Here is a 24,334-nt window from a genome sequence, read left to right as displayed (position 1 = left end):
CTCTCGTATACATACGTTTACCACCAGTAGTAACCAGTATTGCGTATTAACACTTGTAGAAAAGCAAAAAAAGGTAAATTGTATATCAAATCTTTAATTTACATGCACACACAAAAGACACTTGCTAGGTATAAACAGGCCGGACCATGTAACATGTGTCAGAAATCAGAAATCTAACGTTCCAACACAAATACGTCTGTAGATTAGGATGTTGTCAACAAAGGAAATCGTACAAAGGAGACTAAAGCGAGTGTTCGCTGCCTCAATTCTCTGAAGACAAGGCACCTAGTACAGGCTATTATATCCCTTGCTCTAAATTATCCACAAGCTTACTCACCCTTCAACCGCTCCTGGTGAACGGAGAAGGCCTCCTCGAGGAATTCCTGCTCTTCCTTGAGGTGGACGCTCTTGAGACCAGTGGCCACGGATGCACTAGGCGAACGACCAGCGTAGAGAACGTGACGACGGTTGTGGTGCTCGGTCTCGTTCAGCAGAGTCTCAATGCGAGGCTGGGTGTAGCTCCAGGCACCCGCATTCAGAGGCTCTTCCTGAGCCCAGACAATGTTGCGGGCGTTGGGGTAGCTGTCGAGGTTCTCCTTGAGCTGTGCCCAAGGGAAGGGGTGGAGCTGCTCGATACGAGTGATAGCAGTGTTGCGGATGCCATTCGCCTCACGGTGCTTCAGCAGGGAAGCGTAAACTTGTCCGGAGCACAGGATGACACGCTCAATCTTCTCAGGCTCATCAATGGCAGAGCCATGAGCGGGGTCAGGGATGATACACTGGAAGTGAGAGTCGCCAGAGAAGGCCTCAATATCAGAGCGGGCAATCGGATGACGGAGGAGTGCCTTCGAGAAGAAAATCACAAGAGCTGAGAATGAGAGTTAGTGTAGTTCATGTAAAACAGAGGGAAGTTACATACGCTTGCGGAACTGGCGGTGAATCTGGCGACGCAGGATGTGGAACAGGTTGGAAGGCTCGGTCATGTACGCAATCTGCATGTTGCAGTCTTGGTGCTGGCGGTCAAGCTTGTCCTGAGAGGGGAAGATACGAGGTTCCTCGTTACAGAGCTGCAACCACCGCTCCATTCTGCCGGAGGAGTGCTCTGGGCCCTGGCCATCGTAACCGTGGGGCAGGGAGACAACAAGACCGGAGCGTTGCAACCACTTGGATTCTCCGGAGGCAATGAACTGGTCAATAATGCACTGAGCGTTGTTGGCAAAGTCACCAAACTGCGCTTCCCACATAACGAGGGCGTTAGGGGAGGTTAATGAGTAACCATATTCGAAGCCAAGGGCTCCGAATTCGCTCAGGGAGGAGTTAGAGATAACGAAGCTGCCCTGATCCTCAGAAATGTGCTGCAGAGGGGTATAAGTGTTCTCGTTCTCCTGGTCATGCAGAACGGCGTGGCGCTGGGAGAAAGTACCACGCTCAACATCCTGACCGGAGACACGGACATGGTAGCCTTCCGAAACGAGGGAGCCGAAAGCAAGAGCCTCGGCAGTGGCCCAGTCGATGTTCTTGCCCTCATCCACGGCCTTCTTGCGGTTGGACAAAATACGCTTGAGGTTACGGTGCAGAGTGAAGCCTTCCGGAGCACCGCTAACCTTGTCAGCAACGTGCTTCAGAAGAGGACCCTCAACACCGGTGGGGAGGTGAGGCAGAACCTCGGTGGCCAACTCCTTAGGGGTCTTAAATCCGTTCCATGCGGAGGTCAGCCATTCCTTGCCAGTAGGCTGGTAGTCCTTGCTACGGTCAAAGCTGTCGTTAAGCATTCCCCAGACCCATTTCTTGTGCTCGTCGATGTCCTCCTTAGTGAAGGTACCCTCAGTGATCAACTTCTCGACATACTTGTCAAGCTGGTTCTTCTGAGCGGCAATACGCTTGTACATCAAGGGCTGAGTGAAAGACGGCTGATCGGTCTCGTTGTGACCCTGCTTACGGTAGCAGACAATGTCAATGACGACATCGCTCTTGAACTCCGCACGCCAGTCTGCGGCGACCTGGCAGACATAGTTCACGGCCTCAACGTCATCACCATTGACGTGGAAGACAGGGGCATCAATCGACTTGGCGATGTCCGAGCAGTAGGGGGTGGAACGGGAATAACGAGGATCGGTAGTGAAACCAATCTGATTGTTCACGATGATGTGAATGGTACCGCCAGTGGAGTAAGCAGGCAGGGAATGGAAGCCCATGGTCTCGTACACGACACCCTGACCAGCAAACGCCGCATCACCGTGCAGCAACACACCCATAGCAGAGTCGAAATTTTTCTCATCCTTGTTGTAGTGCTGGATAGAGCGGGTCTTTCCGAGCACGACGGGGTCTTCGGCTTCCAAGTGGGAGGGGTTGGCAACCAGAGACAATTGGACGCGCTTACCGGAGGGAGTAGGGCGCTCGAAGTTCATACCCAAGTGATACTTGACATCGCCAGAGCCTTCATCGGAAGGCTCAGCGGAGCCAGCGAACTCACTGAAGATGGACTCGTTCGGCTTACGGACGACGTTGGACAGGACATTGAGACGGCCACGGTGGGGCATACCGATGACGATGTCCTTGATACCGTAGTCAACGCTGCGGTCAATCAAGGCCTTCATACCAGGGACGAGCGATTCACAGCCCTCGAGACCGAAACGCTTGTCGTTGGGGAATTTGGTGGCAAGGAAGGATTCAAAGCTGTGACTCCAAATGAGACGGTCGAGAATGCGGCGCTTGTCATCAACAGAGTACTTGTAAGGCTCGGGGATCTCAAAGCGGTCACGGATCCAGTCGCAAGGCTTGCGATCAGGGATATGGATGTACTCCACACCGTAAGAGCCACAGTAGATACTCTCACAGGTGGCGATGATTTCGCGCAAGGTCATCTTCTTACGGCTCTCGGTAGCGAACCGCGGCAGAATACCGGGGCCTAGGGTAAACTCCTCATCCAGATCGCGCTCGGTGAATCCATAGTGATCAAGCTCGAGTTCCTTGGGCTTGTTGTAGCCAAAGGCCTCAGCCTCGCCACGGATGCCCAGAGGGTCGATCTTAGCCTTGTGGTGACCACGTGCCTGGTAGGCGCGAACGAGTAGCTGAACCTTCAAGTGATTCGTGACGTCGGTGCCGGCAGCCATAGACAGACCAGCGCCAGGCATTGTTTGGGGAACACCACCGGTCGGGGTAGGGACGATTGTCGGAGGTGGTTGGAAGGCCTGTGAGACAGGCATGTTACCGTCCTCCATGTTTTTGAAGTATGTCTGCCACGAGATGTGGACGCTTGACGGGTCGTTCTTCCACGCCAGGTACATCTCGTCGATATAGTTTGCAGTGTTGCCTGAGAGGAAGGAATCATTGGGATCCTAGGGAGATCACGCGCGATTCGCGCCAGGCGGGTCAGTCGGAACTATTTCACTTCGCAGTATATGAATCCATAAACATTATATAGCTTACCACTCCCTTATTCGTGTCCTCCGCGGAGACGGCGTATGCTCTCCTGCCGTTGGACAAACGATCAACAACGGCGAGAGGTCGTCTCGTGGTCAAGCCAAATTTTGAGCTCTGGTTGGAAGAGGCATGTCTGGCAGTAGAAGCAAGAGAAATAGACCTCCTAGAGGCTGAGGAGGCAGCACCGCGCAGCATACCGCTGCCGGTGGCCTTGAGGGCTGTGGTACGAAGCATTGCGGGATTTTTTACAGCGTTAACAAAAACAAGGGATCACGACAAGAGAAGAGTTGGAAGCGCTTCTATTAGGAAGGCTCTAGAGTTGAAAAGATATAGGAATGCAAATCAAGTATAAGAGACCTAGTCCGTCCGTTAGCATATTTTTTTTTCTCGTCGACTGTTGTTGCCAGAGCTGCCGAGAATTTCAGACGGGCCAAGGGAAGGGCAGACGCACGATGTATCACAGAAAACAGGTGTCGACTAGAATTGCCGTAGCACCTGCACAGAAACCGGACTCATCAGAGAGCGCACGCACTCTGGATAGAAAAGATGACTTGGGGGAGAGGAGAGCTAGGTTGCAAAAGAACCTCGTGTCGGTAGACAGGAGAGAACAAGGAAGCAGGATCCTAGGAGCGAGAGAGGGTTTGCCGAGATCTACGGCTATGACGGGCTGTGGCTGTGGCTGGCTGGTTTCCTCTCTGCAGAAGCCACGTTGCTGACTCAGCCACACCCTGCCAAGCGGGCCGAAGTAACCGGCTGCGACCAGCGACGTACCGCCACACCTGGCCGGCCGGCTATGACCATTTCCCGGTACGGGTTTTTGCGGATGACCACGTCGGCTGGCCAATCAGGCATACGTCATTAGGTGATAGAAACTATCCGTGAACCAAATGAACCGTCCTGTAACCAAGATCATTCATTATATTGAAATAACTTCAAGCGGATCAGTCCGACATGCTCACTGCCAGAAGCACTAGACGCAGTAAATAGACACACATGAGGCAATCAATCATCTTATCATTAAAATAGTACAGATCTTCGCTTTCCGAGTCACATCTCAAAACATTAAAGTAGAATAGGTCAACCATAAGTGAGGCAGAGGCATTATGTAAGTAATTCGACCTGGAGGAAACGCTATATATACCGCCGCAACGGCATGTCTATTGGTTGTAATTGTGATCCCGGGGCTCTGGAAGGGTGCCAAACGTGCATAGTCCGCGGGGTTCATTCACCTTCAATACTGTTTTGTTGCTGGGAGAGGTTATGCGGTGGTCCCCACCTATCAATGGGAGAATCAGTCGCGCTTGTGCCACCGAAGGCATCCGGAGGAGCATTGTAGACTGTTGGGCTCACGTCAGAAAGACCAGTGAAACTTCCACGGTTCGAGGAAGGGTGCGGATGTGGAGGTGGACTTCCGCTACTGCTGCGGAGGCTTCCATTGCTCCCACCCCAGGCACCACGCCGGAGCCTCAATAACGCGCTGAGCGTCATTTCGTCCTCGATACTCCCCATGTCCACCAGTTGGGCCAGGCCAGGGCTTGACAGTGGATTCGAGTGCGCCGCTCCGTGAGCGGCTAATGAGATGACCGAATTGCGCGTACTCCACTCGCTTCGTTCGGTGATGGGCGTTAAACTGGGCTCCCTGAATTTACCACGGCTGCTAAAACTGCGGGTAATGCCTTCAATCCCGCGTGGTCCAAAATATCCGCCATTGGTGAGCTCCGAGGTACAATTTCCATATGCCTGTGCATAGAATCCGAATTCCTGGCCGTAGAACCCTTCGTCATCATTCTCCAAAGCCTCCGCATTGGCAGCGGCAATGATAGGGTCATCATAAAGAGCAGCGTCATTGTCGTCGTAATCGAAATCATCAAATACGGACTCGACGCCTACTACGTCGGCCAGCTGGCTCAAGCGACTGTCATCTGACACTAACCCCGAATGAGAATCCACGGTCTGCGTGACACTTTCATGGCCCAGAGACTGCTCACTAACACTGATGCAGCGTCCAAATCTGTCATTAGTGGCTGAGTCATTGGCTGCTTTAGCCAGAGCATTGTGCAGTGCCTCGAGGTTGTGTTCTGACAACACACCTCCATACGATTTCGCTGGCCCTACGTCAGGAATTTCTTCCTCATGGCCGTACCTCTTAGGGGCCACTTCTCGATAGTCACTCGCCATGCTTGGGACATGCTTAAGACCGCCGTCGTGTCCGCGTAGTCCATCATGTTCATTTAGAACGTCTCCAATGCCAGGAGTTGGTTCCTCCTGCCGAACGGAAGCGGCTCTTTGGGCTGCCGGCTTTCGGTCATACAGATGGCTTGTTTCGTCGTCAAATATTGATTCATCAAACTTTTCGCCTTCGATATCAGCGGTGAGATCGCCAAACTCTCCATCATCAAAATACAAGTCATCGTCTTCCTCGTCAACGAGTGGTTGTGATGTATTCAGGTAAGTGTTAGCTGTCATTTGTGGGGCCATCGAAGAAGACGCAGTCTGCGGCTGCGGGAAGGCCTCCACTTCATTATTGGAGGGAGTTTCGTTGCTCAAATGCGCAGCTGCAGGGTCATACATAGAAGAGCTCCGGCTTATCTCTGTCTCAGGAGCCAAGGTTTGGTCACCTTGAGCGTTCGAGAAAGGAGCCATGCTCGGGCCAGTGGGACTACTTGGACTAGCAATTACCGGAGACAAGCCAGGGGCAAGCCACGAATTGTTCAAGATGTCCCCCGGCCCGGAAAAATCTTTGAAATCATATTCCTCATCTGCATCAACGTTGACGCCTGGAATCTTCTCTTCAAGATCATCCATGTCGTCTATAAGATCATTGTCGAAATCGTCATCTGCATCGCTAAATTCTCCTTCAAGTCGGGCTTTAGCCCTTCGTGCAGCCTCCTTCTCTTTATGTTTTTCTTCCAAGAGCTTCTCCTGCGTTGAAGATTCCACGCCATTCATATCAAAGCTGAAACGAGACGCGTTACTCTTGAGATGTTTTGGTAGGCCCAGTGGCTGATGCGGTACTACCTCGACAGTGTCTGCATCCAGGGGCGCACCGTCGTCTGCCGGTTCAATTTCTTGGCCTTTAGTAGACGCATTGTTATCGGTAACATGGGGTTCTCTATCAGGATCTGGAAGGCTCGATGGTAGGTTCCGGGCAAAAACAGGAACAGATTTTGCATCACTTTCATGAAGGGATGGGTTGGTTAACAGGGACGACTGTAGATAGGCCTTATTCTCAACCTGGAGTGCTTTCTGGTCTTCCTCAAAATGCTCTCTAAATACAGGAGAGTATTCGCTATGTCTCTTTCTCTGGTCATTTACAGGGACTGTCAGATCGTTAGAACAACTCTGTGTCCCGTTTGCCGTTTGGGACAGTTCGTGCGAACTATGTCGGTTAATCACGCCATGTAGTAAAACAGGCGCTGCGGACAGGTTCCGACGAGGTCGAGGAGCGGAGAAATCATGAACAATGTTCCCACGGATTCTGGGGTCATAGTCATCCGGTATGGCAGGGATTACGTTACGGGCCCTGATGTTCGCATCCTCCGCCCGATTCGCTACTTGGGAAGAACGCCTTCTAGCCAAGAGAGACATGGGGTTCAAGAGATGAAGCATCGCCTTCCCCGATTTGTGGTGGACAGGCTCTGCAGAAACATCCCGATCCCCTTGCCGGCGGCTAATTGTACTCTCATATCTGTGGTCTCTTCGCGGCGCAATTGTCCTTTCGGTGGCAGATTCATCAGGGGGTGCCTTAAAGCGAGAATGGCCTAATTGCGCCATATCGGGGGTAGATGAACGCTTCAGATGACTGTCGGAGGACTGTGAATGGGAGTTCAACCGTCCTTTACCGAATGAGAGCCGGAAGGGCGAATTCGGCTTAGATGAGTCGCTTTCAATATGGTCTGGGCGCGAACCAGATGGCTGCGAGTAATTCGATTGTGGAGTTAGGGATAGATCTATTTCTCGTTCTTCGGGGCTTGAATGGGGGCGAACATCTTTATCGGAGGAGGCGGATGGTACCGCAAGGGTGGCGGAAGAAGACGACGGAGCATTGATCGCAGCAGTAGATACGGCGATATTATCTTTGCTCAAATCAACTTCGGCTTGATAATCGCTCGACACCTGAGTACCTGGTCCTTCCGAACTAAACGTAGTCGGCAGTGCCGTTGAATTTGGGATAAATGGGAGCTGTGGAACGTTGCTGGCGCCGTTAACCCTCGCCGAAGAGGAGACGGGGGAAGCACTTGAGCGGCGATGATCGCGGCGCCAGTATGAGAAGACAGTAGAAGGCGGCATGATGAGAGTTGCGATCCAAAGCTCATAAGCACCCACGGTGCTTTTAGACGAGCGCGCGCTCCGTTTAGAAACCACAAAGTTCTTCCATAACGCTTGCAATTCTTTCGCACGCACACGCTCTGCGGAGAAGATTACCACCAGGTGCGTGGGGCAAATTAAATTGGACTGTCTCACACGGGCTCGGGCGGTGCGATGCAATGTTCACCACTAGTACTTGGGTTTTGTCACGGGGAAAAGATGGGATTTTAAAAATAGTAAGTGGTTTAAGTATAACTAAGAGAAGAGTATGCGTAAGTATGTAATGTAGATCCGCGTCGACAGATTGTCAAATCAATGTCAGTTGCTTTTAAAAAGAAAAAAGGTACGTCAGGGACGGGAACAATATCTCTGTCCTTCCGAATGCGGACAATATTGGCCCTAACCGCTTTTCTTCACTGAAAGAATGTCTCAATGGTACTCACCATGGAATTCAGCTGATACTCAAAGGCAAAGGCACAAAAACAAAAAAAGAAAGGAATCTCAGGCGGACCGGAAATGGTCTCGTTCCAAACAGGCCTGAATTAGCAGGCACTAAAAGCTTGGCATCCTTCGGGATACGATAAGGAGCTCAGAGACAACAACATGATCATCATCATCATCACACCAAATCATTCACCTTGATTACTGAGGAGTAAAATAATGAGATATTATACATACTTGCAATGCAATGCGTTCGCTAATCTACAGGACACCGCAATGACCCATGCTTTCAATCATCATGAATAACAATATGCGCTCAAGAAACCTATCCATCCTTCAACTAACGCAGAGAATATTAAAGATGTGGTAATAGTAAATAAGAAAATGAGAAATAGAAAGACGGCCTTATACTATACTTTGCCTCCATCGATCAATCATCTCACGCTGGCCCGTCTCGGCGCCTGGTCGTACGGCCTTATGTGGTGCAACATAGCTCAGATGATTCATTCCCAGTATAGCATCGCTGTAAAATGTATTTGGGTGGACTGCTCCGTACCCAAAAGAATCGGTCCTTGCGGGTCCTTGGTACTGAGCATGTCTCGATGGTACCGGCTGTCCTGGGTGCGCCGAGAATTGGAGAGACATTCGACTATCGTAGGGAGGTTGGTAGGTCGAAGTACGGTGTAATGCGGCCTCCCTGGAAGCCGGTCTTCCCCCAGCGGCCGGTCGTCGGGCATGAAGTAGGTCCGCCATACTCCTTCGGTACCTAGGCACCTTCAGAGTTGAATTTCGTGACTCCGCTTCTTTCTGAAGACGTGCTCGGCGTTGAGCCAAGGTTTCCTCTTCTGGCGCCCCCTCGTCTCCTTTCTCCTTGTCGCCATCATTCATATGGTCAACCTCCGCAAGAATCTCGTCGGCAAACTCACTTCCCGTTGCAGATTTACGGCGGTCCTTACCCTTCAAGCGCTTCAAGCGCTCGGCCAGGGTCTCCCCTTCGTCGCCACTATCACCCCCGGCGGGCTCCTGTGCGTTCTGCACGTACATGGTAGTTGGGCGGTTGTCAGGGCTGCGTGGTGGAGGTGGTGGAGGTTCACCCCGCAGTCTCGCGCGGCGCCTGCTCAAGGGCTCGCTTTCTTCTAATTCACGTCTCTCCATAAGACCCAAGGGCCTGTTATCATCAGTAGCAGTAGCCTTCTCGGGGAAGAGCATTCCGAGGGGCACATCATCATCATCGCCATCATCACCTGGCTTGTTGGCATCGGGATCTTCCCAGGCAAGGGTAACAGGCCGATGCCTCCTATGTTCACTCTGCTTCTGAGCAACAGCATCAAGCTGAAGGAGCGTTGAATGCAGTCCTATAGAGTTAGCGGCAGTCCGCTGTCGTTGCCGCAGCTCGTGTTTTCTCATTTCAAGCTCCGCTAACAAGGTAGAAGGAGGCCCTGTAAATGGAACCTCTTGTTCGTTGCTTTCTTCCCCATTATCTTTAAGGGGATCGTGCTCAACATCATCTCCGTCATGAGCGCCTTCACGTAATGAGGTACCCTCATGTATGTCTGCTGCATCGGCTTCTGTTTGGTGGTACAAGTGATGTGACGCGAATGAACTTGCTCTAGCATCCGAGTCAGAGGAGGGATGGTCGACTCTGAGGGTACTCCTTGACATGTGTTTCTTCTTCTGCGCCGCCAAGTCTTTAGATGACGCCTTGTGTTTGGCGTACACTTCTGAACCGACAGGGCCAGCATACGGGTGGTCCGTGAAAGCAGTAACCGGCGCATTTGTTGAGGCATCGAGAATGCTGTCAAGTGTCGCAACTGCGGAAGCCTGTTTTACCTCTACGTCAAGTGGTGTGGCGGGTTGTTCAAAGAAAACACTAGCACGAAGCTGCGGAGGTAGATCCGCTGGCGGCCTCTCACGCTTGGGATCGTTTGCATCGCCTAGAGCCTGACTAGACAGCCAAGGAGCCGATTTTCGGTTTTCGGCAGTGACTGAACCAAGCAACTGCGTCCGACGTTTTTCTCGTTCAGGATTAGGCTTCTGTGATAGCCGCGGTGGTAAATTAAGCATCATAGGCACCGGAGCGGGATAATAAACCATATTCTCCCCCGTCTGCGGCTCCTTGTATGACTCCGGTCTGCTCGCCAAGGGCGGCCTTGTCAAAGATACTTGTCGCCCAAGGTCTTGGCCTTTATCGTGGGGAACATAATGCACGCCATCAAAGTCGGTGAACAGAACCCTAGCCTGTTGGAAGGTGTCTCCTGACGCGGCCGAAGATGGTCGTTGAATTTCATCCGGGGTGTGACTGTACTGGTCATGGTAGGCAAAGTCGGGCTCTATGGGAACAGGTGGTTGCGGAGGGAGGGTAGAGTCGTTAGAAGCGTGCATCATCGACTGGGCGAATCTTTCTTCAGGCATGTGTTCGGAAACTTGGGCCAATCGAGATGCGGACATAATTGACCCTTGGCTGGATGGCACCGTTCCCTTCATGGGGTTGCTTTCACGCACGGAATTGGAGACTGAGCTGACCGAGCGCCTCTTCTGTTCACGATCCATCTTGCGAATTTCGCTGCCAATATCCGCCGAGCTCGAGCTGAGTTGTTCGGCACTCCTTTCCAGTCTCTCTACATTATTCAAATAGGCACCTTGCAACGATTGAAGGTCCGGGGTAGGATGGCTGAGAGGAACGGGGGTATCAGTGATCGGGGATCGCAGGGGAGGTTCAGGGGAGCCGGCGTGGGCAGCTCTAGTGTCTAGCGGCGCAACGCGACGGAGACTATTAGACCTCCGGTTTGTCGGAGGATCGGCGATGTCGTAGTCATCTTCCTCAACCATGTCATAGCTTGTGGAGGTCATGGACCGGATCAACGAACCTAACCGACCCATGCTGGAATCCTCGGCAGTTTTGGCCGGCTGCAGATAAGTGCCTCCACCAATATGATCGACATCTAAAGGAAGATGTTGAAAGGTCGTTTTGTGCGGCGACGGGCTTCGGGAGACATCAGAATCGGTCGCGTTGGAAGCCACCTCGTGGTCGGCTTGAGAAACGGCGTTGTACGCCATTATGAGATGTGGTTGAGGATGGCAGGGCGCAATCAAGGGCCATCAAGGGAAAGGCACTTTGTCGTGTGATCCACCAAAAAATCAAAATCAAAAGAGGGGAAGGTACTTAGAAGGTCTTCCGAGGGAGAGATAAGGCGGGAGAGGCCTTCCAAGACCAAGGGTATCGCAATCAAATCAGACGTTAGGGATAAAAAGGAAGGGGAAGTTTTTGGGACACAAGATGAGAAATAAAAAGAGAGAAGGTAAGCAGGTGTGAGAAGACAAAAAAGAAAAGAAAAGAAAAAGAGATGGAAATGGAAAAGGAAAAGGGAAAAAACTTGGAAAAGTAGGATTAGGATGACGGATTCAGATTAACTACTAAAGACGTGCAAAATCAGGGCATGAGAGTTGTCATCTCATACATAGTACAGTACCAATACCTACTGCTGGATGGTGAACGGAATTGGTTAAATCCAGAGGGATGGAGTACGTACTGTCTCTCTCTGTGAGTGTGTGTGTGTGTGTGTATCAGTGTTAGTATGTATGTACCTATTTTTGTGTATGGTCAGTGGAATGTATCCACCAACTGGAGGTCCCCCTTATATGACCCTTAGAGTATAGTTAGTAGTAATAGTATTGTCCATTCTTGTCAGGTTTCCACCGTTGGTTCCTTTCGCACATTTTATTTTTATTTTTTGTTTTTCCTTTTTTTTTTTTTTTTTTTTTTGTGAGCTAAATTTGGATCATGAGGGGAAAACAGACTAAATTACTAGTATCCGCCACCATGTTTATGTCCATCCAACCCTATTAAGCACAATGAGAATAAATATCTTTACATCTCCTGTACTTTGAAATGTAAAAAGGAAATTAATCTCGAATTTTTATACTAATTTAAACCCCTAAACCTATATTGGCAGTTAATCACATTCACACGCATTAAGCTTGTCACCTTTGCAGGGACTGCCTGCTTGCAGATGATAAATATTTGTAGAATCTGATACATCAGGTAGTAACTACCGGATATAGCATTTATTTAACTTCAGATCGACCAACCATGAATCTGAGTCAACAATCAGCTCCCAATTTGAGAGTGCAGGAATATATAAGCACGACTATTAATTACTTGCCATTAATTGTCTTATCCTCCGCACTACGCTATCGTACTGCGCCTCGGTCCTGCAGGACAATTAGTAGTAGAAATGTTTAACTCAATGAAGTGTCTTACCAATTTTGCATAGTGAAAAATAAGCATCTAACAGATCGAAACGTTTCATATATAAGATACGCTAAACTCCAGGGTAGGATATTGAATGATACTGATGGCAGACTGCATCTGAACCTCTGGGAATGTTCCTGGATGCAGTAAATCCACTTGGAAGTAGCGGCTTGGCGCTAGTGAATTCTGGAAAGTCCGTGTTCTAGACCCTTTCCTACTTGAACTTGTTGTATTTGCTTGACTCCACTGGACCCTTTTCAATCGTTCCTCTCTCAAAACAGTCTAACAACAACAACAACAATTACGGAGTATGGTGCAGAGAATACGCGAGAGGTATACGTTAGTCTAAAATAGGACCACTTATTACTTACAAGGAGGATGAGAGCCCTTACTGGTATCTACTGAAGTTTTATTATACATTATGCAAGGGTCTCCTTGTTTTCCACTTACAAGTACATCCATGTCCAGACTATCTAATTAATAGTGGCATTAAGGTGCTTACGAGATGTATACTTACTTTTTGCATTCGGAAATTGGAGCTACAAGGCGCATTCTCTATTTGAGAACGGTGATGCAGTAGCACTAAAATTGTTCTTCTGCAATACTTTGTGTCCTGCATTGGACTTACAAGCGGGGGGTCACTGATGACTCTTAGTCAACCATACCTGCAGCAATAGGAAATATATGCCATCATGCTATCTTTTCATTGCGTCTGTGTGGCCCTGAGCCCCGTTGCAGTCGATACCGTATCAGTGATCATATTTCTATTAGGATAATCAAGACCTATAGGATAAGTATAACTACATCAAAGTATGAGCGCCCGTTGAATAGTAGCACCATCACCGCTATTGGGAGAATGCACAGAAAAATCAAAAAAATCATTCAGGTATATACAAAGGTATAAACTGCAATTATGATTGTTAACAACCATTGAGCATGCAACACACACACACTAAATATCCAGGACATATGATCTAGGGTTTGGGGCCTGGGCGGCATAAAAAAGGATGTCTAAGGAGCGATACAGTACAAAGTAGCTTTCCGTCACGGTATATATCTATATATCTAAGGTACCAAGCTTAATAGCATGATGATGATGATGATGATGATGTCACCGCAGTCAACGAAGGTCGACATTCGAAGTCTTTCTCTATAACAAAGCGGAAACACTAAAAGTATCATAAGACTAGGCTAACCATTACTACAGTGTATGTCAAGCCACAGAGTACGGGCTCTAAGTTAGGGTTCTTATATTACCCTTTGGAAAAACGATAACGGTACACGTGACATCGCGAAATGCGGGACGCGCCTCAAAGCAAAAGGCGACTTCAAGACGTAAGGTAACTAGGGAGATTCAAAACTAAACGTAAAGGACAGTAGCCAGTAATACAGTCTAACCAATTCAAAATGTCATATTATGATATTGACTCTATCTTAACAGATGCTCAGGTACGTCACCAAAGTCCACACATATACCAGTCGGACGTGTTTCTAATATTTCACGATGATAGAAATTGCCTTGCACATTTGAACTCGAGGTGCCAGGGCTTGGCATTCTAGAGGGCAATCCAGGCGACAATGTAAGCTTATAATTTGGCTTACAATGAACGAGGATGACTGAAAATTGACAATGTCAGATCAAAGCTGGTACTCGCATCGACCTCCCACTATGGCTGGGTGAAATGCTCTCTATCGGGTGAGATCCGAGCATGAAACCCCCAAACCCCCAATTAGACAGGATCTAATTCAACAAAGAGCTCGGCTGGGCACTTCTCGCTTAGTTACACTAGATATCCCTTCAGCATTATCAGAACGGGTTATGAATGCCTTAAAAGCCGACCCTCGGACCGTCGATCTGCGGGCATTAGCGCCACATTTTTATAGTCTGAGCGAGCGGGTTTTGGAGCTTTTTGAGGAAGAGGAGATGGTTGATGTTCTTATTAATGTTGGTTTACCCTTTTTTGCGCCTCTGAACAGAAAAGTGAGGGAAGAAAAAGCATTGACTAATAGCTCCTATAGACATTCAAGAAGCGCGCTTCAGAAATTGCTGACCATGCCCACAATCCAAAGGGTGCTCTTGGCGACGGCGTTGAGTTTCTGCGGGGGTTAGATGAAACGGAAAGGCAGCGTACGTGAAAAATAACTCTGCATTTTATAACCTTCTGGCATGTTTCTAATCACTTGGTCTAGTGTTTCGCGTGGCTCATGATAGTGCCAAGGAGACGCGGATATGGGCTGGGGAGGCTAAGAAGAGGTAATTCGAGGGCGAAAGTATTAACATTCAAATTTATCAGACTGAGCTGTGCTCGTCATATGAGCTATGTCTATTGTTTTGCCAGTCATGTGTTTAGGGTTAGCTATGTTGGTGGAGTTATATGGAATTAGCACTCGCATAAAACGGAACTTGCGAACTATCCGTCTATTCTATATATATATATATAAAGAGTAGACTTCAATTTTAACAAGCTTCATAGTGGTTTACCTATCTTAATATATATACCTATTCGGATTATAAATCGAAACCCTAGATGGTTACAAATAGACATTAGTAGACTAGCGATTCAGGCTACATATACGTGCTACAGAGGCAGGGGTGCAGCTGCAGTCCGAACTTATATATATGTAGTATGAAACCGGAGAAGTCTGTAGGGCCCACTACATGAAAGTCTAACGTGATATGCTCGCGATCAATGCGGCGAATTACTAGTGAATGTACACCACAGAGTAAAATTAGGATGGCTCTTGGCAGTGACCTCCGTACCTTGAAGCGAGAAGCGGGCATCGTGGGGGGCCTAATTAATAGTTAGGCTCTATCAGGTTAATAAAATTTTGATTGTTGACTGATTGATAGGGGGCCTAATCCGAGGTCCTTTCTGCGGGGCGTTATTTGCATAGCCCCAGTGAAGAGATATCTAGGATGGTCTACCGTCCTCCCCGTGCTCTCGGGGCTCCCTAGCCTTTAGGACCAATAGAACCTCGAGCTGTTGGGCATCCCCGGCTCCCGGTTGTTCATTTCCCGGTAATACTCCCCATATGGATCTTACGGGGTCTATCTAGTCATCCTCTGGCCTGGGAAAGTTTCCCCTCATCAACGATTCTGTGAATCAATAGACACGAAGTAAACAATAGCAAGGTACTAGACCAGACACGATGTCGCCGGATATTGTTTCCACCCTCGACGCAATTCAACCGAGCCAATTCATAGTGCCAGCTGACCGCTTTGCTGCCAAAGAAGCAGCTCGTCGCCTTCTTGCCCGCCTTGAGACGCCCTTTGAGCAAGGCTGGGCTATCACCTTCGAAGGTCCCGGCCTTGTTGCTGGCCTTCAGCTGCTGCAAGACCTTGGCATCTGGACGAAATGGACAGAGGCCGATAGACAAAATCCAGGCGTGGCAAGGACGCTTGACGAGCTTCTTAGCTGGGCTCATACAGCCTGCGAGCCGAACCTCTTGCGTCGCTTCCTCAGGCACATCGCTGCCCTTTACGTGATCCAGGAGGTGGGCGTTGATACATGGCAGCCCACGCCCGCCTCCTTGGCCCTGGGCGCCCAAGAGACGCATACCGGCGAAGTAATCAAAGCTGGGTACGTGTGCAAGGCTGGCAATACCCATGCCTAGACTGCGACGGCGGGACTCATAGGGACTGACTAGCAATGCAGCTTGGATCATTCCATTCCCTGCGGCCGTAACCTCGCGCGCTTTCTGGCCAAGCATGGCTACAAAGAGCCACTTGACATCCCTTCCTTTGACAACTACCGCGATGTCTTCGGGAGGGACTTCTTTAGCTACGTCCAAGATCACCCCGAAGCGGGCGGTTCGTTCCAGGGCGTTATGACAGCGGTGACTCAATACAAAATGCTCTGGACGGACGTCTATGATACCCAGCCCCTTGTGGCAGGCGCCGACCTGACCAAGCCCCTTTTCGTCGACGTTGGTGGCGCTCAAGGCCTCGACGCCCAACGCTTGCTGGATCGCCACCCCGACCTCCCTGCCGACGTCCTCATTGTCCAGGACCTGCCTGAAGTGGTCACCACCCATGGCAAGGAGATGCTGGACAGCCGAGTCCGCAAGATGGCCCACGACTTCTTCCAGCCGCAGCCCATCACCGGCGCGCGCGCCTATTTCTTCCACGCCGTACCACACGACTGGCCCAATGCTGACGTGGCGCGCATGTTTGCCGAGGTGAAGAAGGTCATGACGCCGGGGTACTCCAAGCTTTTGATCTACGAAATTATGCTGCCTGCGCAAGGCGCGACGCACTTGATGACAACGCTAGACCTAGCCTTGATGAGTTGTACCAGCGGGTTGGAAAGGACGGAGGAGGCGTGGAGGGCGCTGTTGAAGAAGGGCGGGTTCAAGGTTATGAGCATCTCTAGGCACCCGATGGCTGTGGAGAGTGTCATCGAGGCTGAGATTGAATAAGAGATACGCCGTACTAGTGGTCGTAGATAGATCACTTATATGATACACACATGATAACCGTATTCATCCCTTTTAAGGTTCTCCGCCCCGAGGCGATCGGCCCTCGTGCATTCTGGTATGACTTGCCCTAGCTGACTGAATTCCCGGGGGTAAACCCGACAGCTGAACTGGAGGTTCAAAGTGTACGGAGTATGTACAAGTAAATACATGGATCCAGTAGTAGTCTTGGTCCTTTGGTCTTAACAGTTAGCTAGCAAAGCTGACTAAGACGATGCGGGTTCCTCCCCCTCCGGAGAACAACGTCATGGCGCTGAGTACTGTATCTACTACGTACTCGCGATAAATACGGCGTACAGTAAATTACTAATTCATATACAGTACGGGGTACGGAGGCTATTATATATATATAAGATTAAAAACCTCCAGAGTAAAATTAGGATTACTTTTGGCGGTGTACCTCAACAGAAGCGAGCATAGTACTTAGTGGGCTGATCCTTTTTGTGGGGCTTTGTTTACATAGCAACTTAGTAGCTTTCTGGTTGTCGTGACTGAAATGGAGTACGTATGGGATCTTTAATTTGAATCTATGTTTCTTGGAAGGATTTTAATAAGTTTTGTAGAAGGCCATGGGAAAAGTTGATTATTTCTTGTGGGGATGTGTGACTTTATGGATTCCATATAAAAAAAGTCCCCCCTTCCAACCTTAAACATGATCAGCTGGATAGGACCATCGGTAGAAGGTTGAAACGGCTGGAATGGAAAGAAGGGAAACCAACCTAGTCGGTACCTACCTAAAGTTCCACCATCGGGAGTAAACTACTACGTACTACTACACGTTAGGTCTAGCAGTAACTACTAGTCAGAGTCCAGCCCTTACGACAGTTGGAGTTTTAATTAATTGGAATCTGCGATGCTCATTGGTGAGTGATGAAACAGCCGAGGGAGGTGGCCTTCTGATTGGCCTTTTTCTTAGAATGAACCCCTTCAACAAGACTGCGTTGAGTTAGCAGGGAAGGACGATCAACCGACGGCGGGACTACCGTACTAAAGGTACCGACTATGCCTTTACTGGTTTTAGTGCTTGTCTTTTTTGCCGGGGACCTATCACACTTTCCGTCTCATTGATTGTAGACTGACTCCCAGAGTGGACTACGGTTTGGGGTTGTTGAGAGAAGGATTTACATCAAACACATTCTTGGATAAAGGAGAATGAACAACAATCAAGTGTCAAGAGGTGTCACAGCATTCATTTCCTCTCCTGTCAACGAGTTTTTCCATGGTCGTCGCATGGTAACCAGACATTCCAACCGAAGGGAAGGAGAAAATAAAAAGAGGTATACTCCGGATCCCGTTCGCGGAAAGAAGAACTAACCAGAAGGAGAGTTGTAATGGGATCGTGCAGTGTGGGGGGACTTTCTTTTCTTTTCTTTTTACCTACTCTTAGTTCTCTCTGTCACCCTCCTTTCTTGGCTCTGAAGATCGACTCGTCATAAGCCTTTCCCGTCACATTTTAATCTTTCCTCCTCTCTCTCCCCTCACATCCAAAGGTTTACGTACTTTCTTCGCTACCAGTTTTTATGCGCTGTAGGTTGTTACCCTGCCAATTCCCTGCAGCTCCTGCGATTCACGAGAGTCTATGCTCGACTGGTCTCTCTACTCCAAACTCCTCGCATCGCCACTTACCCAATAGCGAATCTGATTCTAGCTTTTTTTTTTTTTTTTTTTCTCACTTGACCTGTCGATTTAAATCTCCGCCTCTAATGAAACGCGCGCATTAGGTGGACACAATCGTACCGTTCTACTGCACTCTAAGTCGTGTCGTGCATCTTGTCAATTATGCGCGTTCGGTAGCCCAGTTCGCCATCTAGGGATCTCGAGCCGGCATGGACAAAACACCCCAAAGGCGAAGTACCGCCTCGGTGCACTCAACCACCCCTTCGTCATTGCGACATTGCCTATACCCTTCTCCGGTCACGGCTCTTCCAACTGGTGATACACCCCCGAGACAGAGTCCCAAACTGAAGAGTTGGTTAACCCAGCCTCCCCTCCCTTGAATCATTCAAGGGATACCAGACTTCACAGTGGTATACTAACTAGTCACTTGTTCCTTCAAGATAGCTCCGCATCGCCAAAACCGGCAGCGCTCACTCGGGTCAATAGACGGATCAGGATGGATACCCCGTCGCAAATGAATACTGGTAATCTGGTGCAGGTCGTTCGATCTTCGGATGATGTTAATGTGTCATACAGAAATGTCATGGCCGCATGATCTGTCTTCTATGACCGGCTCGCCCAAGCCGAGCTCGCACACGTCTAGATCAAGTATGTCTGCAATATGATTCCTATGGAATCCATAAGTCATTGGATATATCCATCTCTAATACACGATACCTGGAATACTAAAATGATGGCCTTCTGTAGAAACCCCTGAACCTGGATCAACATCGCTGGTGAACCCATCCTCCTCTCTGCTACAAGACCTGTTGAAAGAGCAGCGTGCGACTCGAGGGTCGCGGGGAACAGCTTCAGAAGACATGGAGGATAATGGACCCCATACGCCTCGTACGCCAGGCCGTTCCCGCTCCAATTCTCAGGCCCAGTCGCAGGAAGAGCCGGGCTCTGATCGGCAGCGGAAGATCAATAATGCTCTGGCTGCGGGTCTAAAGCAACCCCGGGAGATGGGGATGAGAGAAATGGACCAAGTGAGTGACACCATAGTATCTTCTACGGGCGACCATGCAGTCGCTAACAGAATGCTAGTATATCTCAAAGATGAATAAACAGAACTTTGACTTGAAACTCGAGATCTTTCACCGTGCCCAACAAATGGCGGCAATGGAAAAGAAGCTAGAACGGATGTTGGAAATGGAAGAAGAACTACAACGCATGCGAGACTTGGAGGACGAGCTACAGGAGTTGCGGGATGCCGAAGAGGACAATCAGAGGCTGCGGGAGTCTAATGAGCAATTGCGGCAAGAAATTGATAAACGAGACCAGGCTGTCACAGAGGCCGTAGAATTGATCTGTCAGCTCGAAGCGAGAGTGGAGGAGCTGGAAGCAGCCGGGGACCATTCCAGACCTTCTACAGCTCGGCCTCCTACGCGCGATGGCCCAGGCCCAGCTATTGAAACGCCCAAGTCTCCTACCTCCGTGGATATTCCAGAACGGACATCCTCAAAGAACGGTACAACACCTGGTGACCAGCATCGCCGAAGGTCTTCGGGGACACGCCATCTCAAGAGAGCACCGTCATTTCTCCATAACGAGAATCAAAACACGGCAGCCCTGCGAAGTGTCTATAACCCTGCCGATGATCAGCCTCGCTCTGAAATGAGCATACTCACGAACTCCGAAAGTCTCCACTCCATGAACGAGACCGGCGAACCCGATTCTCCGAGGCTTAGCGCACTAAGTGAATGTAGTGAACTACATATAGGCGATATTACTGGGTCGTGTAATGATTCTGATGAAATCGAAATACCCGTTCGCAAGAGAGCGTCGACAGCTCAGAGTGCCATGTTCTCACCCCTTACGAGAGAAGACCGGGAAAGGGATCAGTTACGTTTTAGTTCATGGACCCCGCCGAAGCCAGATATCGATCCAGAAGACACGCCGAGAATGAATATTCGACCTGTGCTGGATGTTTTCAGAGACACCGATAAGCCAAGCTTCGAAAGGGTCTCATGTGATAATAGCTCTAGCCAAAAGACACAGATTGACAGCGTTTTTGGAAGTACCAGGCTACCTCCCACCCCTGACACGATGAGTACCGCACATGCATTCGGCACCAATAGGTCAAACGGCAGCGCTACGGAGAAGAGCCAGGTTGATCAGATTGCGGTTTTCAAGCGGGGACTCCGCCGTCCTCGTTCTGCAGATGAGCTGACAACCAGGCAAAGTTCCGGCAATAGCAGGCTGACAGACGGTACAGATACTAATATCAGTGAGGTTATGCATCCGCCGCTTAGTCCCACCGAAGGAGACGAGGCGCCTGCTATATTTCCCTTGAACAGCGTATCATCGAGAACCGGCTACATGCAAAGCCAACGGCCGGTCCATCGGCCCAATTTTGGCCACTATGGAAACGGAGTGCTGTTCAATCAAGATGATTTGGAACATGTTCTCTCGAAAATAGATAACAACTATTACTCGCCACCTAGGCACGACGAGGCTGAAGAGTCCATTCTGGATACGCCATCTACATCACCACCCCTTACCCCTCAAGATTGGGTGGAAGCAGCGAAATCCGGTAATCACGCTGGGAAGAATCGCGCTCTGGCCCCGGCTATTGGCCCTGTTCCTACCAAGCCTCGACTAGGTGGCACTAGAGCTCCTAGCCAGTCCTCATTCCTTGGACGTCGCCATAGCGTCGACTCGACTGTACCGGACCTTCCGATTATACCCACACTCGATCTAGGCTCATTGGAACCTGTTCGCCAGCCCGAGCCGGACCCAGAACCTCGACGAAAAATCAGTTTTCGGCCTCGATTTTTTGGAGGTTCCAAAGCGACCCGTCGTCTCCAACCATCACCCATCCCTGATGCCACAAATGGACAAGATGGAGCACCCTCTCCAGTCATCCCCAAGAGTAGACAAATGGCACCTCCGAAGCCGGCTAGAACAAATCAAAACGATAACTCGCCCACATATGAGAGTGGCCGTACACCTGCCCTCACATATGCCGACGCAAATGGTGACAATATGCGCAGAACCCTTCCTCATTCATTTACGGATTCCAACATGCAGTCACATAGTACCATGAGCAGGTCACCCTCGTCTCCCAGCAAAGGACACAAAAGACGGAGCTCACTTGGGATTTTTGGCTGGATGAAAGGAGCCAGTGGTTTTGGGTCTTCCAATAAGAAATCCGAACCTGATTCTTCTGCGATGTCCACGCAATCCAGTGCGTCAGTCAAGGACAGAACCCCCTCCCGTTTAGCCTATGAGTTTCCGGTTGCGAACACTGAGGCCAGAGCTGCTCATTTAGCCTCCATGAATATTGCAGTTGAAGACTTCGCGTCTGGTACGAAACGGATCTCATGGGCGGAAGAAGAGGCGGCACGACGACCGAGGTACATGGATCGTCGCCGCCGATTTTAATCAGACCTTGAGAGCCCGCGTACACGATATACAACAAGAAAAGCAACCTGAAAAAACATCGGCCGCCATTTTCTCTGCATCACTATACGGTCTATTCTAGTTCTTTTGTTTTTAATGCGTCACGATACCCCACGAGTTATAGTCTAACAGATGGCATGGATTATACCAGTATTTGCATAGCATTCGTGTCTGAGAAGTCAGGAGTCATTGTCTGGATTTCTTTTGTCTTTTGGTGCCTGGTTGGTACTAGCTACCGTTGTCTATCCTTCCTTCGTTTCTTACATTTTGTTCTCTCCCTATCTCTATCTCTTCCTCCTTTGTTTCCTTGTCCCTTTCATCTCACTCTCACCCTAGTCACTCTCTATCAATTTCCTTTTTGTCACATTTCCCACCGTGGTTTGCATATTCAAGTGATTTTTTGAATCGTGATGATTGATGTTTAATTATGTTTGCATCTTTGGGGGGTTCTTCATTCATTAGCATCCTTTGTCTCTTGTCTCTTATCTTATTGATTTATCATCATTATTCTTTTTTTTTTTTTTTCTTGTTTTCCTTTTCCTAGAAGCATCTATCCACTTTTGAGAAAGTCGTCTATCTTATGAAGTTATGTATGAATATCAAGTTCGTCTTTTTCTATCGTTGTCACAAAATATCCGAACGTAGAAGCAGTAACAGTTAATGAGTCGGCCATCGGATCCAATCTATATAATTCCGTACAACCTATCCAATCAAGCCCATCCAATCCGAACTCCTACTCGAGTAAATTACAGTACAATAAAAAAAAATCATCTCGAAAGAACCTCCAGCTTCCCGCCACCTAGTATAACGCCTATAGCACAGTATAAATGAAGAACCTCAGTACCAATTATTCCCAGCCTCACCCAACTTCTTCCCCTTAGGATTCATCGAAAGAATCCTCTGCCCAGGCAAGGTATCATCCGTAATGGCCGACTCAAAAATTCCCGAAATAGCCCTCTTCCCTATCCTCGCAAAAGAATCATACCCCTCACCCGCCTCGTCCCCATTAATCGCCGCCCACTCTTTTGACAACCGCGGCGACCGCCCATCTCCCAAATCACTCCACCGTGTCACCACAATCGCATGCCGGAATAAGTTCTGATACGAACCACTCCGGTCCTCGGTGAGCTTGACCTCGACCAGATACTCGGAGGGACACTCGGGGCAGCGACGCATAGGTCGACACTTACCGCAGAGAGACGCGAGGGCGTTGGGGTTGTGGTCTCGTTTGTGGTACATGTCTTTTGCGCGGTGTTCGAGGCCCTGCAGGCCGGCTGTGTTGCGGGGGACGGGGATGTGGCCGAGGGCGCATTTGCAGACGTTCATGAGTTCGCCATCCCGCCAGTGCGCGCAGACGGAGAAATACGGCCAGTAGTCGTCGCGCGAGTAGAGGAGGAGTCGCTGTTCGCTGACGCTGAGCCCTGGTTCGGCGAAGCAGGTGCTCACGACCCGCACGAGCAGTCGGCCCTGGTGGATGTGGTATCGGGTCTGGTGGGACCAGCCATCCCGGCGCCAGCGACGGGCTAGAGAGTCAGGCGAGATACCGTAGCGGGGTCCGAATCGGTATGCGCGCATGACGAGCTGGTGGAAGGTGAAGTAAAGGACTCGGCCGTGGGTGATGCGATGGCGGGGGGCTGGGCGGGTGTTGTTGCGGGCGTTGGGGCAATCGAAGAGCGGGTTGATCACGTCTGCGGGTTGGAGCTTTTCGCGGCCTTCTTGTGTCCGGCGGTGGTATTTGCCGCAGGGGAAACAGAGGAGATGGTGAGGGAGTAGTCGGTCTTGGGAGATGAGGAAGTCCGCTTTGTAGTTGTGGTTTTCTGGGAGGTTTATAATTATCCAGGGTTCGCGGCCTAGACGAGCGTATAGTGTTCTGCTGGAGAAGGCAAGACTGGCTCTCTCAGCGGGATTAAGATACTCGGTAATCTTGGCCCAGAGGTCCGATGTCAAGCTGGCAATCACGGGCTCGCCTGGCGGTCTATTGTCGAATTCGTGTACTTGCGCGTTTGGATCGGAAGGGTCAAGTTCTCCAACACCAATTGAGTGCAGCATTGCGGTATGATCGCGGCCTTCGCCTAGTTGAGTATCTTTCTGAAGATTTATATCTCGGTATCTGAGACGGTGGGCCTCCAATGGGGCCAGTGAAGGCATCTCCGGGACGACATCTTTGCTTTGTAGACCTTCTTTTAGATTCGGAGTCGATGCGCTGAATCCCTTCCGGAGGACCTGACGAGATTTCTTAGGTCGGAGGGCACCGGCGAAGAACGCACGAAACCCACCGCGTTTTTCTCCAGGGCTTTCAGCGGACATTTGGCGAGCATTGGCCGCTGAGATGTGAGATGAGAAAAGACGTTCCGGGAGACGGCGGAGTGGAAT

The 24,334-nt window shown here is 49.9% G+C and overlaps 7 protein-coding genes across 7 annotated transcripts; 3 read left to right on the top strand and 4 right to left on the bottom strand.

Annotated features, from left to right (window-relative positions):
* Positions 1-56: 56 nt before the first annotated feature.
* On the bottom strand, positions 57-4,050 carry kgd1 (alpha-ketoglutarate dehydrogenase KGD1). The gene is made up of 4 exons (XM_032068384.1): positions 3,875-4,050; positions 3,430-3,780; positions 920-3,338; positions 57-868 (listed from the first exon to the last, which is right to left on the bottom strand). Exons 2-4 carry the CDS (start codon positions 3,655-3,657, stop codon positions 330-332), a joined length of 3,186 nt encoding a protein of 1,061 aa, XP_031923310.1. The 5' UTR covers positions 3,658-3,780; positions 3,875-4,050; the 3' UTR covers positions 57-329.
* Positions 4,051-4,319: 269 nt separating this feature from the next.
* On the bottom strand, positions 4,320-8,023 carry BDV27DRAFT_134840 (uncharacterized protein). The gene has a single exon (XM_032068383.1). It carries the CDS (start codon positions 7,711-7,713, stop codon positions 4,645-4,647), a length of 3,069 nt encoding a protein of 1,022 aa, XP_031923309.1. The 5' UTR covers positions 7,714-8,023; the 3' UTR covers positions 4,320-4,644.
* A 323-nt stretch (positions 8,024-8,346) lies between these two features.
* BDV27DRAFT_134839 (uncharacterized protein) lies at positions 8,347-11,724 on the bottom strand. Its single transcript, XM_032068382.1, has 2 exons — positions 11,703-11,724; positions 8,347-11,651 (listed from the first exon to the last, which is right to left on the bottom strand). The coding sequence occupies exon 2, from the start codon at positions 11,227-11,229 to the stop codon at positions 8,578-8,580; it is 2,652 nt and encodes an 883-aa protein (XP_031923308.1). The 5' UTR covers positions 11,230-11,651; positions 11,703-11,724; the 3' UTR covers positions 8,347-8,577.
* Positions 11,725-13,795: 2,071 nt separating this feature from the next.
* On the top strand, positions 13,796-14,816 carry psf3 (DNA replication protein PSF3). The gene is made up of 6 exons (XM_032068381.1): positions 13,796-13,873; positions 13,936-14,004; positions 14,062-14,120; positions 14,180-14,369; positions 14,444-14,552; positions 14,615-14,816. The coding sequence occupies exons 1-6, from the start codon at positions 13,832-13,834 to the stop codon at positions 14,680-14,682; spliced, it is 537 nt and encodes a 178-aa protein (XP_031923307.1). The 5' UTR covers positions 13,796-13,831; the 3' UTR covers positions 14,683-14,816.
* A 758-nt stretch (positions 14,817-15,574) lies between these two features.
* BDV27DRAFT_161870 (S-adenosyl-L-methionine-dependent methyltransferase) lies at positions 15,575-16,843 on the top strand (the record flags this gene model as incomplete). Its single annotated transcript, XM_032073300.1, has 2 exons — positions 15,575-16,005; positions 16,081-16,843. 2 exons carry the CDS (start codon positions 15,575-15,577, stop codon positions 16,841-16,843), a joined length of 1,194 nt encoding a protein of 397 aa, XP_031923306.1.
* A 2,252-nt stretch (positions 16,844-19,095) lies between these two features.
* On the top strand, positions 19,096-21,943 carry BDV27DRAFT_161869 (uncharacterized protein; the record flags this gene model as incomplete). Its single annotated transcript, XM_032073299.1, has 3 exons — positions 19,096-19,165; positions 19,265-19,545; positions 19,604-21,943. 3 exons carry the CDS (start codon positions 19,096-19,098, stop codon positions 21,941-21,943), a joined length of 2,691 nt encoding a protein of 896 aa, XP_031923305.1.
* A 606-nt stretch (positions 21,944-22,549) lies between these two features.
* Positions 22,550-24,324, bottom strand: BDV27DRAFT_134833 (uncharacterized protein). Its single transcript, XM_032068380.1, has one exon. It carries the CDS (start codon positions 24,266-24,268, stop codon positions 22,799-22,801), a length of 1,470 nt encoding a protein of 489 aa, XP_031923304.1. The 5' UTR covers positions 24,269-24,324; the 3' UTR covers positions 22,550-22,798.
* Between the last annotated feature and the right edge of the window lie 10 nt (positions 24,325-24,334).

Source organism: Aspergillus caelatus, assembly GCF_009193585.1.
Source record: "Aspergillus caelatus strain CBS 763.97 unplaced genomic scaffold BDV27scaffold_222, whole genome shotgun sequence".
In the NCBI taxonomy this organism is placed as follows: Eukaryota; Fungi; Ascomycota; class Eurotiomycetes; order Eurotiales; family Aspergillaceae; genus Aspergillus; species Aspergillus caelatus.
The sequence above is the reverse complement of the archived record's forward strand: the minus strand, read 5'-3'. Positions and strand labels throughout refer to the sequence as shown.

Coding starts and splice junctions, on each gene's coding strand:
- BDV27DRAFT_134840 (XM_032068383.1), bottom strand. CDS start 7,713: ATGCCGCCTTCTACTGTCTTCTCATACTGGCGCCGCGATCATCGCCGC.
- psf3 (XM_032068381.1), top strand. CDS start 13,832: ATGTCATATTATGATATTGACTCTATCTTAACAGATGCTCAG. Junction 13,874..13,935: donor CTATCTTAACAGATGCTCAG/GTACGTCACCAA, acceptor TCACGATGATAG/AAATTGCCTTGCACATTTGA. Junction 14,121..14,179: donor GGTGAAATGCTCTCTATCGG/GTGAGATCCGAG, acceptor AATTCAACAAAG/AGCTCGGCTGGGCACTTCTC.
- kgd1 (XM_032068384.1), bottom strand. CDS start 3,657: ATGCTTCGTACCACAGCCCTCAAGGCCACCGGCAGCGGTATGCTGCGC. Junction 3,339..3,429: donor AGGACACGAATAAGGGAGTG/GTAAGCTATATA, acceptor TGATCTCCCTAG/GATCCCAATGATTCCTTCCT. Junction 869..919: donor TCACCGCCAGTTCCGCAAGC/GTATGTAACTTC, acceptor TCTCATTCTCAG/CTCTTGTGATTTTCTTCTCG.
- BDV27DRAFT_134833 (XM_032068380.1), bottom strand. CDS start 24,268: ATGTCCGCTGAAAGCCCTGGAGAAAAACGCGGTGGGTTTCGTGCGTTC.
- BDV27DRAFT_134839 (XM_032068382.1), bottom strand. CDS start 11,229: ATGGCGTACAACGCCGTTTCTCAAGCCGACCACGAGGTGGCTTCCAAC.